This window comes from Eurytemora carolleeae, unplaced genomic scaffold, assembly GCF_000591075.1.
Source record: "Eurytemora carolleeae unplaced genomic scaffold, Eaff_2.0 scaffold1285, whole genome shotgun sequence".
NCBI lineage: Eukaryota > Metazoa > Arthropoda > Copepoda > Calanoida > Temoridae > Eurytemora > Eurytemora carolleeae.
In genome coordinates, this window is record NW_019397180.1 from 5,153 (window position 1) to 22,638 (window position 17,486).

Here is a 17,486-nt window from a genome sequence, read left to right on the forward strand (position 1 = left end):
ACGAAGTTTATGGGCCCCAACGGTTGCTGAGCTTTTTTGGACCTGTGAAATCAATGGTTTCTACGAAGTTTATGGTCCCCAACGGTTGCTGAGCTTTCTTGGACCTGTGAAATTAATGGTTTCTACGAAGTTTATGGGCCCCAACGGTTGCTGAGCTTTCTTGGACCTGTGAAATCTATGGTTTCTACGAAGTTTATGGGTCCCAACGGTTGCTGAGCTTTCTTGGACCTGTGAAATCAATGGTTTCTACGAAGTTTATGGTCCCCAACGGTTGCTGAGCTTTCTTGGACTTTTGAATTCAATGGTTTCTACGAAGTTTATGGGCCCCAACGGTTGCTGAGCTTTCTTGGACTTGTGAATTCAATGGTTTCTACGAAGTTTATGGTCATCAACGGTTGCTGAGCTTTCTTGGACCTGTGAAATCAATGGTTTCCACGAAGTTTATGGGCCCCAACGGTTGCTGAGCTTTCTTGGACCTGTGAAATCTATGGTTTCTACGAAGTTTATGGGCCCCAACGGTTGCTGAGCTTTCTTGAACTTGTGAAATCTATGGTTTCTACGGGGTTTATGGTCCCCAACGGTTGCTGTGCTTTCTTGAACTTGTGAAATCTATGGTTTCTACGGGGTTTATGGTCTCCAACGGTTGCTGTGCTTTCTTGAACTTGTGAAATCTATGATTTCTACGGGGTTTATGGTCCCCAACGGTTGCTGTGCTTTCTTGGGCAAATTCGTGTATGCGCCCTTGCTGAAAAAAATTTAAATTTGCTTAAATCCAATAACGTTACTTTACAAAAATTTACAACGTCACTTTTTAACCCTAAACGAACAGTTTTTATGCCTTTTTATGAAATTACAGGACGGTCAAAAGTCTGGTCAGTGTTAATTTTTTGTACAAATAGGCTTTAACGTTTTTTTATACAAGCTACAGATCTAAAATTAACATTTTTGAAGAGCCCAAAAAAAGTGCATTTAAAACATGTTTTTAAAAACATTTTCCGGCCTTTTTTGTCATGTAAACCTCCCAATCACCCAAACCACGAAATACTAATTTTTTAATGAGCTAGTTTTGAAAAATTTAGATAGGAACATTGAACATGTATTGCAACACCATCCTGTTTCTCTAAGGCCTTTTTCTATAGGGGGGGGGGGGCGTCTATACATAGATTCAGACCCCCCTACCCTTTATAGGGTTATAACTGGTTACAAAATAGACTTGTTAACGAAAAGTTCAGAAAAACATGAATTTTCTTTTATTTTCCTAATTTGTCGTGTTCGTATAACATTAAGCCAAGTAATTAAGAATTACAAGGCTTATTACATATTAATTCCTGGACCTATTAATGGTTGGAGGCATGAACTCTATGTGTTTGTTGTTACATAAACTTAATTATATTTTATTCAATAGGTAACTGACAATAGAAACTAGTTTAATGCGGTAATAATATGAAAACTTTCGCGGTAATAATTTTAAATCTAATTATACTTGGCATTAAAATGCTTCACGCTCCTTTCTAGTTTCTACCAATTATTTTTGCCTTTAAATGTTGCTTCATATAAAAAACTGTAGTCTAAATAAAACATGATTTTAACCAATATACAAGCCACATATACAAATAAAGAAATCTGTATCACTCTCCACTAAACAACCAANTATAGTCTCGGGTATACCAATATACAAGCCGCATATACAAATGCAGAAATCTACATCACCCTCCACTAAACAACCAATATATAAGCCGCATATACAAATGCAGAAATCTGTATCACCCTCCACTAAACAACCAATGTACAAGCCGCATATACAAATGCAGAAATCTGTATCACCCTCCACTAAACAACCAATATATAAGCCGCATATACAAATGCAGAAATCTGTATCTTCCCTAAGAGTACTGCAAATTGATGAAGAACACCGAAAGCTTTGTCGAGATTGGTATAAAGGAACAAACCCAGGGATAAGTTAAAATAAAAAGTCTTTCTTTTTTCCCCTTATATATTCTGCGACGTGCAGATCGAGAATAATTCGAGAAATAAAGGGTTGAAACATATCAACCTGCGACCTTAAAGAAAAGAAAAATACAAGAAGAACCAGAGAACAGTGGAATTCTCGTAATCTTCTTTATTTTCATAATTCCCCGTTCACACCAGCTATGAAGTAGGTTTTAAGAACAAACATTAAGTACAAATTGTGTAGTTTCTAATTACAGGAGCTGAAAAATTCTTCTCATTTTAAGAAGTCTCCCAGATCCATGTGCTTTAATAAAACCCTTGGGTTTCTTCTTGTTAACTTCTTGACCATATGCCATTTATTACTTTAGTGTATGCTGCATTGAGATCTACATTATTTAAGGATCAAATAATCCTAGACATTTTTCACCATTAGCTAAATAAAAAACTGTTGGCATTCTTAAAAGAAATATCCTGATTTTTAAGAGTCTTCTAAACAAGGAAAGGAATGATAACCTACTCTTTACTGTATAGTTAAGTGTCTATATAAAATCCCTGTATATATGTTGGTATGCCAGAAACTACATATATGGTGTAAAGTTCGTTTATTCAATTGTAAGCTAAAATCTAGTCAGTATTTTAATTATAAAGCTGATGTAGATTTCTTTTTTACTTACTCATTGATCAACGTAGCATGATTTTAGGATATTTCATAAAAATGTTTTTTACATTTCATCCTATAAAGACGAATAATGGAGAAAACTAGATTTATACAACTGTGTGCTTAAATTTTTATCACTTGCTGAACGGTGAATTATGAAATGGCGCTAAGAGTTTTGAAAAATGCAACAACTGAAATATTTTTAAAAAGTGCCATACAATTCTTCAGAGATATATCAACTACAAAAATTGCAAGAACAAACACGGCATTTATCCAACACTTTTCTGGTTGTCACTGCACAGTGTACAGTGTACATACAGTAAATGCATTCACGAAATGTAAAATAATTATTTTGTTTTTATCTCTAAGTGGGAGAGAGGTGCAAGTTGTCGGTTTAACTAATTTAATGAATTAATTTAATTCATTCTAATTTATAAATTATATATATATATTTATTTTAACTGTATAATATAAAGCAATTTGGTGGAAAATAGATCTTGGCTGTTTTGATTTTTTTTCCACCTAATGTTAATAATGATTAAAAAAATATTTCAATTAAATAGATTTAAAGAGAACTATTAGAGATCAGGGTGCGATTAATCTTATGCAAAATAGTTTATACACTTGTTGGAATAACTAGAGTTTAAAGTAATTTTCTGACATATACAGAACAAATATCAGAGCATATTAATATATATATGTTAGCAATAACTGGCCAATTGGCTGGACCAAATTAGCTGAGACTTTTAAGGAAACCCATATGTACCGGGAGGGGGGGGTAACAAAGGCAATAAAATCGAACTTTTTCACTTCAAAAACTATTTTAAATTCCACGGTCAACGCCAGGCACTTCAGCTAGTTTGTTATTATTCTCAGATGGAATCGTTTAGAAAACCACAACAATAAGATTGTGAATTTTTTAATATAAAAAGACACTTATTTATTTTTCGATGTGTTTCATTGTAGTTTATTTTATAGTTTTTTTTTACAGAAGAAAAACTCCAGATATTAGTCTATATTCTCAAGCTCTCCGAGTTTGGAAAGAAGATTCACTTTTTAAAGTTAAAGTTTTAAATTTTCTTCCGTTAAAAAGATTTCATGATCATGGAACAAAAAACCAAGTCTCTATTCAAAATATGTTTCATTATTGCAAACATTAATTATGTTTTACGTATATATAAACTACATTTTATTTATTCAGAGCTATAAATTGTATAATGTTATTGATACATGAATAAGTAATGAAATTGTTTTATTTCGTGATAAATTGCTAAATGCTTAAAAGGATTAAGACTTGAATAACACAATTTCCGTAATACAAAAGACGAATATACAAAGAAATGACATTTTGAAAAGGAAAGATAGGAATAAACCTCCAATATCCCCTTGCAAGAAAAATCAGGGCTTATTTTTAAAATTTGATTTTCACCCTGTAGCAAATAGTTTAATTATATTAACAATAGTTAAAAGGAACTGAATTTTTGCCTGGTTGAGGGGTTTTGAATTATTTATCAAAAACACGATTATTATGTGATATGTCTTACTTAAAGTGATAATTGTAAACTTTTTTATTCTTGTAAAATGTTTTGAACACTTTATTAATTATATTTTCGCTTGCCAATTTAAAATTTATAATTTTTAAATATTTTGTCATTTATATAGCATTGAATTAACAGTTTCTTTATGTAGACATTGAATAGTGAATAAATGCCGAGAATATAATTTGAATATTCTTCTTTACACATTTATTAAACTTACTCTAATTATCAAAGCGTATATATACAGGGAATACAGCTATTTGGTGGCTCAATTCCCTTTCTTGGACCTGTGAAATCTATGGTTTCTACGAAGTTTATGGGCCCCAACGGTTGCTGAGCTTTTTTGGACCTGTGAAATCAATGGTTTCTACGAAGTTTATGGTCCCCAACGGTTGCTGAGCTTTCTTGGACCTGTGAAATTAATGGTTTCTACGAAGTTTATGGGCCCCAACGGTTGCTGAGCTTTCTTGGACCTGTGAAATCTATGGTTTCTACGAAGTTTATGGGAACAGGTTGACAAGGTGAATGATAGACACAAACACAGGTTGACAAGAAGCTAATTAGACAGGTTGAAAAGAAAAAGTCAGATACGAAAATAAGAAGGCAGGTTGACAAGAAGTCAGTTCAGACATGATAACAGGCATGGCAAGAAAACAGTTAGACATGAAAACAGGTAGCCAAGGAGACAGGTAGACAAAGAGGCAGGTAGACAAGGAGACAGGTAGACAAGGAGACAGGTAGACAAGGAGACAGGTAGACAAGGAGACAGGTAGACAAGGAGACGATGAAGAATGAAAAAAAATTTTAGAAAATCTCTTTAAAATGGTTTTTGAATTACATGTTTTACTTATTTACTTTTATAATAAAACAAGAAGTCGAATTGCACACAAAAGTAATATATTAAGGTCCTGTCAATAACCACACACACACCACTTTATACTATAGTCTCGGGTATACCAACATATTTTCAGGGATTTCACAATACAGCTTTATACTATATAGTCTCGGGTATACCAATATATATACAGGAATTATCTACACAATACAGCTTTATACTATATAGTCTCGGGTATACCAACATATATACAGGGATTTTATACACAATACAGCTTTATACTATATAGTCTCGGGTATACCAATATATATACAGGGATTTTATACACAATACAGCTTTATTCTATATAGTCTCGGGTATACTAATATATATACAGGGATTTTCTACACAATACTACTTTATACTAGATGTGAATGATATCGTTCAGGACATTTTTATGGTATTATGAAATAAATTATAATTAAACTATACTCTTAATATCTATGGTATTAAGAAAGTAAACACAATGGTATTGATGGAAGCGCCCGTAACCCTGGTTGGGTTTATTTCACGAAGAATTTCCTAACACGAATGAAAAATTGATTTAAGTATTATTCAAAGATCAGGAAGTCATAGATGGATCATTGATGTGGACGCCCTGCCTATGTAGCCTGAAAGAGATTTAATTAACAGTCAGCTGCATGTACAGCTGTATATTTCGAGTTATTTAAGGGGACTATAAAGGAAAAACGAAAGGGGGTATAGGATGAAACCTGAGAATCTCAGGCGTTGAACAATACCTATGAGACTTCTATCTGATGATCCAGTCTTAAGAAATTGATATAAAACTGTGTCAAAATTATACGAAAATCTATACATATTTGTATAAAAGTAGAAGGTTTTAACAGATCATATTCAGCAAATAAGCAAACAATCTGAAAACGATCATATCCCACAGAAACCTGAGAATCTCAGGTTTTCTCCCATTATAATTTTTTTTATTTTGCATTTTTAATGAATATAATTGATAATATTATTACATATTGTCCGTATTACGTCAAAAGAACTCCCGCTAATGAAAGTGTAGTATACTTGTCACGTGATACAGACGGAAATCACGTGACCATTATACTGCACTTTCATTGGCTGAAGTTCTGGTGACGTAATACGGACTATACAGACAATATGTAATAATATTATCAATTACATCTATTAAGAATGCAAAAAAAAATTAAATATCAATCTGAAATTCTCAGGTTTCTGTTGGACATTGTCGTTTTCAGATTGGTTTTGTATTTGTGTGAATATGATCTGTTTATACTAAAACTTTTATACTAAATTGCATACATATAAATTTTCGTATAAGTTTGACAAAGTTTTATATCAATTTCTCGAGACAGAAACATCAGATAGATGTCTTATATGTATCGTTCAACGCCTGAGATTCTGAGGTTTCATCTTATACCTCCTTTCATTTTTCCTTTACAGTCCCTTTAATTAATCGAACTATAGAATTTGGGTTTTTTTTATTTCCAGTGTGTCCAGTGGTTCCGTGGAGGGAGAGTGGCTAGAACTTTGCAACAGTAATTATGGAAATACTAATATTTTCCTTCTTTAAGCCCATTAAGCTATTTTACATGAACGGTGCAGCACACATAAACTTGTCAAACGCCAGGTGCGCGTCAACCCTGCATCCATATCTACCTCATCTGTGGTGGTATTATAAGAAAATGAATTAAATCTCCATTTCCCTGAAAAATTGGTAAATTGTGCATATTTTTTGACCCAGATCACAGTATACACTACTCGTCCATGACATACTTCAATAAAACAGCTGGATTGAATTTAAAAACCTATTCTATATTCTACATTAGCAAGTGAAAAAATTACAATTAGTTCAACGATACATGAATTCTCCAGTTCATAAAATAATAAATAGTTACATGCTTTATAATCACGAAATATTGCCGATTTCTTAAAGGTAATGTCGACGCAATTTCCAGGGACACTTTTAAAAGTAAAATGTGCCCGATGCACAACGGTACCTTCAAACCCTGACTAAAACTGATTGAACACATCCTATTTAATCTAAAATTAATAGTTTTTATCTAGAGGTTCTCTTTAAACATTACTTGAGGATTTGCACAACTTATCTCTTTTCAAGATAGAAAAACGACGACATCTCCAATGTTCCGAAAATAAAAATAAAAAAGGTACCGCTGTGAATCGCGAATGGAACTCCTAATGGAAGGTCACGTGAAAATACGTCAACAGGCCCTTTCCCATGGTTAGTGTTGGGCAATTGATTTCGTTTGCCTTTTCAGACTTTTGAGGTTTTTGGTTCACTGTTTTAGTTTTCACGGTTTAATCTTCAGTTAAGAGATTTTGTACTTGCAGAATATTTATAAAAAAAAATAGAAGTAAAGCTTTAGGAATAATGAGATGAAAGAAATCATTTTATGTATATTGTATATATATAAGGATTGTCTGTTTGTTTGCCTGTATCCCAAATAAAACGTCAAAAACGGCTGAAACGATTGGACTCGCAATATTTATGGCAACTTTCATGACCCCAAGGAAGGTTTTTTTGACCGTCCTCTAAATGCCCGGAAAAAATGTCGAGGTTAATTATTTCTGAAAATGCGCCGTTTTATTTAGAAAATTTTAAAAACTATTGGAAAATGGTGACTTTCAGAGCAAAAATTAAACGCTAAAATTGTTAATAGGAAAGATGGCGCGTAGCGTCAGTAAAAGCGTATTATCAGAATAAAATATACAACAAAAACAGACATTTTTTAGATGAAACACGAACAATGATTCCATTAAGCGTGACAGCTAATATTAGTATAAACCCGCTGAGGAAATAACACCGAAATCTCTTTCTGTTTAAAGTATATACTACAATTGTTTAAATAAAGAATGTGATAAGAAAAGATGTTTTAAATCAGATCTAATCTTAACTACTGGAAGTGATAACAACCTTCTCTTTAAGATGGTTTGCAGTTATATGTCGTGTTAGTTTTGTTGCAGTTTCAAAGCATTGACTACATTGTGAGCAGGAATGGGTTTTCTCTCCGGTATGTATATTCTCATGAACATCCAGCTGACTCTTATTCTTAAACTTTTTGGAGCAAAATCTACAAACAGTTGGTAAACTTTCCTCGTGGATCAGTTTATGGAAGCGTAAGGATTCAGGTGTTTTAAAGGTTTGTGCGCACATGTCACATTTGTGCGGTCGGTGAGCGCTGTGCTCCTTCTCATGCGCAAACAGGTCGAACTTATTTGAGAACTTTGCGTCGCACATGTCGCAGTGATGCGGTTTTCCGCCAAGATGTACTTTCTCATGAACCTTAAACAATTAAAATTATACAGTGCATGAAATATATTTATACAACAACAAGCCGATATGTTATTTGTAATGTAACACCATGTATCCTTTCAGGAAATTTATTAATAAATTACCATGCAATAACAATAAATCAACCATGAATATTAAGAATGTATACAATACTAAGAAACGTCATGAAATATTAGGAAAGTCGTTAGTCACTAGGAAAACACCATGTTATAATAAAGAAGAACTTTTTACGATGGTTTACAATAAAATGTACTTTTTTTATTTTTTAATATTTTTTTTTTGATAACAAATATACCTTTGAGTCTATTTTTAAGCGTTAATACATTTAAAATGTTTCTTTTTTATTAATGGAGAAATGATTTTATATAGATAAAAGAGGTATGTTAAAATAATAATGATAATTTTAACCAAAAATTGCCGATTTTCGAGACCATGGCATTAAAAAAATGTTGGTTTCCAATTTGCCCCATAAAGATATAATTGATCTTTTCTTAACTGAACTACAAATAAATTTACTCTACTCCCCCGAGAAGTATTTTGTTCTTCCATAATTAACAACTCCAGGAAAGGTCATGTCACGGATTTGATCCAAAATAGATTGTAAAGCCTAAAATAAGCATTAAACATACAAATACCTTCATACTCGCCATATGGGAAAACTTTTTGTGACAGTACATACAGCTGAACATCTTCTTTAGAGCAGACTTCTTCCCCTCCTTCTCCTTCACCACCTTCCCTTCCTTGTCCTTAACCTCTCTCAACTTGCGTTCTCCTTTCTGTCTTCGCTCCGACCCCTGCCTGTGGTGTTTCTGCTGATGGAGCTTGAAACCCTTCTTCGTGAAGTATTTATCACAGGGTTCACAGAGTTCACTTTTCCGAACCTTGATCGGAGCTTTCTCCGTCCCGTCCGACATAGAGTTGGGGTCTTCAGTATCCGAGTCAGAGGAACTAGATCAAATATATTAAATTAAATTTATTTTTTTTAAATTGTAAATGTTTGAGCAAGGTCTATTTTCTTACATAGTATGAAACACCAGAAAAGTTTCTTGACAAAACAGTGTACTATGATTTCAAACTAAGCTTTATTTTTTATTTAAAAAACTACAGTACACTTTTATAAAAAAAAGATACGGAGATTCCTGGTTAAACTTTCCTTTTTCGTGCTAAGTATTTTTTTTTAACTCCCCTCCCTTTCTTTTAAATAAAATGAGTTTTTCTCCCGGAGAAATAGCATACATAGTATATGTCCATGATCCCGATCTGATTATCTAATATTTTTGTAAAATAACTACAACCTGAAATACACATTGTTTTGAGGATATTTGTTCTGTTTCCCCTGGACTTCCTCCTCCTCCTCCTTCCCCAGCTCCTCCTGGTGGTCGTCTGTCTCCTCCACCTCCATCTCTAGATCATCCACCTCCTCCTCCTTCTCCTCCGGAGCAGGTTTGATCTCTCTTAATTCTCTCTTCTTCACAGGTTTACTTGCCTCCAATTCAACCTTGTGGAACCTCTCTGTATGAAGTCGCAAACCTGTAAGGTTAAAGTTTAGTTTGCAGGAGTCCATATTTTTCCATCAATTCCCTCAATTTAATAAATAATTTCAGTTTAAATAAAATGCCAAATATAATTTTGAAAACCTTCCCGTCTACTATTTCCCGTTTAGAAAGATAACAGCAGTATTCTAACCTTTCTCTGTAAAATCCTTATCACATATTTTACATTTGACTAACTGATGTCCAGAGTGGGATCTGCTATGCTCCGTCAGCTCACGCATCTACAATTATAGGGATATATATTCTACATTTGCCCAACTGATGACCAGAGTGAGAACTACTATGCTCCGTCAGCTTGCGCATCTACAATTATAGGTGTATATATTCTAATTTGACCAACTGATGACCAGAGTGAGAACTACTATGCTCCGTCAGCTTGCGCATCTACAATTATAGGTGTATATATTCTAATTTGACCAACTGATGACCAGAGTGGGATCTGCTATGCTCCGTCAGCTCACGCATCTACAATTAAAGGTTTATATATTCTATATTTGACCAACTGATGACCAGAGTGAGATCTGCTATGCTGTTGGGGTAAATATTCTACATTTGACCAATTTACAGAAAAAAAAACTTTTAGAACTTTTAAATGATTGCAAAAATACCTTTTAGGCTCATGCATAGTTTTTAATAAAGTCTGCTCGTAAATAAATCTACGAAAAATAAAAAGGACATATTATGAGTCTTAAAGCTTCATGAATAAAAAACCATTGGTATTAAAAGAGCTGTGAAATTGGTGATCACTAAACAAGCCTTTTAATGGTTGAACGTGTTCGATGTTTCTGACGAAACAGTTCATCAAAGTTGAATTTAATCGGAAAAATATTACCCTCTCCTCTCTCTTCAGTAATAAATGTTTTCCCCTGTACAATAGAAATTTTATTTTCGCTGAATTTGAAAAAAATAAACACGATTTTTTGGGTTAAAAGTACACAAAGTGGAAAAACTACTTGATTTTCTAATCTTTCCTAAACCAATCATTCCATCAAAACTCATTCTAAAATCATACCTTACAGAATGCTGCTCCGCAAGCTTGACATTTATATTTCTGATTATGAATCTTGATGTGATTCATTAGAAGATCTTGAGCTGGGAACAAGGTGTGGCAAATAGAACACAGAAATCCTCGCGGTATAACTTCGTCGGAAGGAATCCGCACTGAGAATTAAATCTTGTGTAAATTACTGGAAAATGTTGATGCATTTCAGATTTTTTATTATTAATCCATTTAGAACGCACAAATCCGTATCATGACGTATTATCTTAAATCCATTTAGATACCAATAGAGGTCAGAGAAATTAAATAATGAGAGGCTGAGAGCTTAGTCTGCTAAAACTTGGACCAATAAAACCAAAAATATGCTCTCTGCCAGTAACCATGACTTAGCTGGTTATTATTTTCACGAATAAAGTACTTAATCGGTTTAGTAATCCATTGAGTTCAGATTAACTCATAAAAAAAGTTCCGACTTCTTCCTAATCTTTCTTAATCAAACTTTTCCCCCTTATAATCGAACATATTTAAAATCTGAATTAAAAAATCTTTTCATCCTGAAAACATAACTGTTTTTATTTATTCATTTATTTATTGAGGAAATATTAATAATATGAAAACTTGAGAAATTGCAAGCATCTCCTTTTTCCCTGATCACGGGTTTACCTGGAATATTGAAGGATTGAACGACTGGTGTTTGTATCTGGGTCTTCTTGGAATCATCGTCTGTATCAACCTCGTGTACAACCAGGACGGAGTCAGAGAAATCCTGAACCAGTTCATCCAAACTTTAGATTAGGACTTGAGAAATAATACAAAACTTCCAACAACTGTTTATATAAATGGGAAAAGAACAGAATTTAACACCAGCTGTGTATCGGGGATATTTATTTAACAAATTTAACATGTGGAATGACTCATAAACTGCTCACCGAGCCCTCCCTAGCAATAAAAATAATGGCAGTTGGGGTGGGGGGTAGTATCTGTCAAAAAAAATTATGTTGAATGAAATTGTTTCCTTTTCTTCTTCTGTAGATGCATGAATGACAGCAGTTTCTTTCGTCAGTGTAGAGTGTAGAACAGCTGATCTTGTTTTCATCTTTCCTATCCTTCCCACCTGAACAAAGTACTTAGATATATCCGATATCCATCCTTCCCACCTAAACTTAGTACCTAGATATATCTATCCTTCCCACCTAAACATAGTACCTAGATAAAACCATCCTTCCCACTAACACATGGACCTAGATATATCCATCCTTCCCACCTAAACATAGTACCTAGATATATCTATCCTTCCCACCTAAACAGTAACTAGATATACATCATTCCCACCTAAACATAGTAGCTAGAAATATACATCCTTCCCACCTATACATGGTACCTAAATATATACATCCTTCCCGTTCCCACCTATACATAGTACCTAGATATATACATCCTTCCCACCTATACATGGTACCTAGATATATACATCCTTCCCACCTAAACATAGTACCTACAAATATCAATCCTTCTTCGAAATCGAAATAAGTCAAGATGTTTAAGCTTTTCAATCAAGCAGCCCCCCTCCCCCCCTCCATATCTGAATTGAAGCCCGACAGTGGTTAGGGTTAGGGCGGAATATAGGGATCCTCAAGAAATATATAGAGCAGGAACCGCTATATCTGATGCGTCAAATCTGTGTACTGCAGTGGGAGGAGATCAAAACAAAGAATTCAGGGGCAACGCATCATTTTTGAGGGAAAAGGGCTCAAGGGGTGGAATAAAAATATATTGCTATTGTATTTTCCATATTGACCAGAAAGCCAAAAATCATAAGTTTTCGCTCTAACTTGATATATTAACTTTTTTTTTTGTGGGGCTGTAATATCACATCAGAGCTGTAATCCTTTCTCTTCAATTTCTGTGGGGGCACTGGGTTTGTTTACATTCCTCCCACAGTATACAGTACACAATATGCGTAAATCTGAGTTGAGCGTTCCTGAATACAGTTCCTTGGGGATCCTGTTCTACCTTCTCTGGTTCTAGGGTTTCTATGATTGTATCAATTGCTTCTTCATTCCATTCTCCCATCATGGGAACATCCTGAAAAAAATACTAAATTATAGTGACAAAATATAATTTATTTTGCTATGATCTGCATCATAGTTAGTTACACTTTTCTCACAAATAGGATATAGCTCAGGACCAAAATCTTTCAGCAATTCCTTTCAGAATTTTTAAAAATAAACAAATTAATTTTTTTTAGCAGGGAGAGTATTATGCTTGAAAATTTTAGACTAAGATCCAATGCTTAGGATCCATTTCATTATGATATTTTAAATTTTTATGTTTGAGAATAAAAATTTGTGCTTTCTATTTTTGATCCGGATTCTAGGATCAGTATATTTTTAAAAGATTCGGATTCAGAGAGCTACAAATTAATGGATCGAGTGAATTCGGATTCAGGGAGCTTAAAATAAGGGGTCGAGTGGATTCGGATCAAGATAGCTAAAAATAATTGGTCGAGTGAATTCGGATACAGGAAAATAAAGGATCGAGTGGATTCGGACCCAGAGAGCTTAAAATTAATGGATCGAGTATATTAGGATCCAGGGAGCTTAAAATTAATGCATTGAGAGGATTCGGATCCAGGGAGCTTAAACGTCATGAATCGAGATGATTGCGATCCTAACAATAATTAAATCAAATATTGTAATAAATTAATCTTTGTACCTGGGATTGGTCTGAATATTTAATTCCTAGAAGATGATAAATAGATTTCTCAATCTCCAGCTTATTATGCTCAGGAAGGATCAAGGTGGCCTCCTCTACCATCTGGAAACTCAGGTTATCCTACACAAAACATCTTGAGAACATCTCGTGGATTTCAATACCAAAGAGGAACAGGACACCCCTAGTAATGTTGAATCCCCTAAGGCATTATAATTTGTAAGCCATTCAATAGATATAGGATATAAAATAGATATAAAAATTTATAGAGAATTAAAAGTTTAATAATCAAAATCGGGGTCCTGTGATTAGTAATTACATTACAAACTTAAAATATTTGAAGAAAAAAGGTAGTTTCTTACAGTCATAACCAGAAAGACCCGGAATTAATTAATAATTAATCAGACGACCGAACAATCTAATTTTACAAATATTATTAATAAAACGATAATAGTAAAATAGCCCTAGTCCTGCTAATTCCAAAATATGGTCAGACTTTTTTGTGCGTTTAATATTACCAGAGATGTATTTTTATGTTAAGTCGTCTGAATAAATGTCAATTAATTCCGGGTCTTTCTGCTTATGACTGTAGTAGAAGGTTGTTGGAACCCCTTCCCCTCCCCCTCATCTAAAAATGTACATGGTCAAAGTATGACCAAAGCGCCCGGCCCCCTAGCTAGCCTATCTTAGTCAGGGCGGCCAAGAAATTGTTTTAACCTAATCAACACTAGAAGAATAAAAAATAGTCATGAACATTTTTTATGAGAGGGGGGGGGGGTATCCAAAAATATTGGATACCGATACCAGCATTATTTATAACAGCTTGGAAAAGATTTATTATTTATTTAGGAGCGAAAAAAAAATAATAGGCCACACGAAAATAATTGGTTATTTTGTAAGGAAAAAAAACCCAGCTGAATAATACCTTGAGAAATGGAAAAAGAAGGCCGGTGAGAAGTCTACTGATGACCATATGACCGTCTGTACACTAAACAAGAAAATATAAGACTGGCCAGTGGTCAGCTGATGCCACTATGTGCACTAAACAAGAAAATATAAGACTGGTCAGTGGTCTTCTATTGCCCATATGTGCACTAAACAAGAAAATTTAATACTAGTGAGTGGTCTACTGATGACCATATGACCGTCTGGACACTAAACAAGAAAATATGAGACTAGTGAGTGGTCTACTGATGACCATATGACCGTTTGTACACTAAAAAAGAAAATATAAGACCGGTGGGTGGTCTAATGGTGATCATATGACCGTCCGGACACTAAACAAGAAAATGTAATTTCACATAAAGGTATAATATCTGAATAATTTTTTTATTCAATACGATACATAAAACATCTCCACGACGAGAGAGTGGGTTTTACTTTCTCTAAGTAAATTATAAAATTCGTTGTATGGTCCGCTTCAAATGTAGCAAAAGCTCATAAACTAAACATTAGGGTCTGTCCTAGAGAACGATTTTTGGACTCCCTCCCCCCTCCTATCAATTTTGTACATGACCACTTTTTTCAATTAAATTAGTATTTATTTAAGGTTATGGTAGGTTAAGACACTTTCTGAGCCGAGCTCTGCGGCTAGGACAGGCTAGGGGGCCGAGCGCTGTGGCTAGGACAGGCTAGGGGGCCGAGCGCTGCGGCCACATGTATTAAATTTAAGATACATGTACAAAATTGATAGAAGGGGGGGGGGGCGGGGGTTGGGGTCCAAAAATCGTTCTCTAGGAAATTACCCATAAACTAAACTTTAATCATAAAGAGTAAAGACCCGTGTTTTATTTACATATTCCAACCTGAAGTATTGTATCTCTGTACGCATCAGTAAAGTAAATATTTTGAAGATCTTGCTGAATATTTCTTGCATGATCCTTGGACGTTATTGTAGCGAACATCTGTATACCAATCGGCATCATTGGGCCGATATTAGAGTTTACACTATCTGAAGTAAAAAAGAAATTATAAAAATCACTTAATGATAACAAAAGTTATAAAAAATTTTGATACTTTGTATACAGTCTGCAGTTGCTATCTATCGTTAATTTTATTTAAATAATCAAAACAACAATTATTTATCTATTCGTTTTGAGAATTTGAGATACTTCGAAGGAATAGTATGTTTACTTTTTTACAGCCGTTGAAATGAATATATATGATTGCGGCTTTAAATTAGAAACGCGCATAATAATATTAGTTCTTCTAAAAGACGACATTCAAACTTGAGTTCGATTGTGGTTAATGTTACATCGTTTATACAGGGTGTCCCACGAAACATGACAGTATGCAGGACGACTTGAATGTCGTCTTGATTTTTGATATAATTTGCTGCGTTTATTTGTCAACCTAATTTTAGAAGTAAATTTCTAGAGATAATAATCACAAAATTTCCCTTGTCCTGCCATTTCCCAAATGTGGTCTGCCTTTTTTGTGCTTTCAATATTGCCCGAGATATGAAGAATTTCGTTCAGAATTCGACAATTTTGCTTTTATTTAACAAAATTGAAATCTGAACCAAACTCTTTATATCTCTAGTATGATATTGAAAGCACAAAAAACGCAGACCTGCAGTTTTTGGAAATGCCAGGGCTAGGAGAATTATGTGATAATTGTTTCAAGAATCATACATGCTAAAGTAGATAGAAGACTAAATGTCACAAATAAATTCAAATACCAAAGACGACTTTCAAGTCGTCTTGCTATTGTCATGTTTCGTGGGACACCCTGTACGTGCAATATCCCCGACTACTAACTTTCCGACCTACTGCAATATACAGAGCGTCCCATATCATATTAGATTATCACCAATCTTTAACACCAAAATAAACCCTTATATTATTTTTTAAATGATTCATTCTAATTAAATTTTCTAATTAGTCCCGAAAATCGTAATTTAGACCCGTTCTCGGTCTAATATGATGTGGGACACCCTGTAGGACTTACACCAGCTGTTTATTTTTGCATTATTTGAGGGTTAAGACTATTTCTGGGCGGAGCACTTCGGCTAGGACAGTCAAGGGGGCCGGGCGCTGTGGCCATAAGTCCATCTAGCAGCTATAAAAACACGTGCTAGTAGGAATTGGATTTGCAAGTGTAGCGGATTTGTCGTAGGTCAGAAGTAGAGTATAGCGGAGTTGTCGTAGGTGAAAGATACACCATCTCGATAGTGTGATCTACAGTTTTTAACTATTGGTCGTTTTAACTATATGTTCATTTGAACACGTTGACATGAAGTCATATCCTGTAGTTAAAATTAACACACTATTTGATCATTTGAACTATGTTCTTGGAAGCTATTATAGCAGTTTTTTATTTCAATTCTAATTTTATAATGAATGGGACACAGCAATTGTGAATTGTATAAAGTCGACCCATTTCACTTAAAATAAGTGAATTGATAAATCGTCTGCAATTCCCTTTCCACAGTTTTCTGGTTCTCACTTTATAAAAATTTTAGGTCAGATGAGCGGGTTACATAATATCTAAATAGCCTCAAAATTTCAAAAAACATCTAGACTATTGAAAATCTTTTTTTTGGAAATATGTTAATCATGGTATTGATAGTACGTTAAAGCACAAAAAAAATATTCAATTTGAAAAAATTTCTATTTGAACACAATTGATTTGAATTTAAAGTTTGCAATTATAGTTCAGTTCCACCATAAATTAATTGAAATAACTCTTGGCAGAAGCCCAGATGCAGAGTTTCTCGCAGTTGATGTAGAACAGGCCCCCTCTCTGTCTTGTAATTATACGCCGACTGCGCGAAACTCCTCTGGGTGTCTGCACAGAGGAGTTGAGGATGAGTGGAAGGTTGACGAATAGATAGAGGGATGAGTGGAAGGTTGACAGATAGATAGGAGGGATGAGAGGAAGGTTGACGGATAGATAGGAGGG

The 17,486-nt window shown here is 34.2% G+C and overlaps 1 protein-coding gene across 9 annotated transcripts; it reads right to left on the bottom strand.

Annotated features, from left to right (window-relative positions):
* Positions 1–6,799: 6,799 nt before the first annotated feature.
* Positions 6,800–15,558, bottom strand: LOC111712561 (zinc finger protein 287). Of its 9 annotated transcripts, none has more exons than XR_002767491.1 (12): positions 15,389–15,558; positions 14,509–14,571; positions 13,587–13,706; positions 12,885–12,956; positions 11,887–11,985; positions 11,535–11,637; positions 10,884–11,032; positions 10,005–10,092; positions 9,614–9,848; positions 8,954–9,266; positions 7,831–8,309; positions 6,800–7,329 (listed from the first exon to the last, which is right to left on the bottom strand). XR_002767491.1 is itself a non-coding variant. In XM_023487211.1 (11 exons), the coding sequence occupies exons 1-11, from the start codon at positions 15,506–15,508 to the stop codon at positions 7,917–7,919; spliced, it is 1,755 nt and encodes a 584-aa protein (XP_023342979.1). In that variant the 5' UTR covers positions 15,509–15,558; the 3' UTR covers positions 6,800–7,916. The 9 variants fall into 9 exon arrangements, 1 of the variants encoding a protein (XP_023342979.1); XR_002767489.1 differs by having other exon boundaries at positions 6,800–7,386; positions 7,751–8,309; XR_002767487.1 differs by having other exon boundaries at positions 6,800–7,459; positions 7,751–8,309.
* Between the last annotated feature and the right edge of the window lie 1,928 nt (positions 15,559–17,486).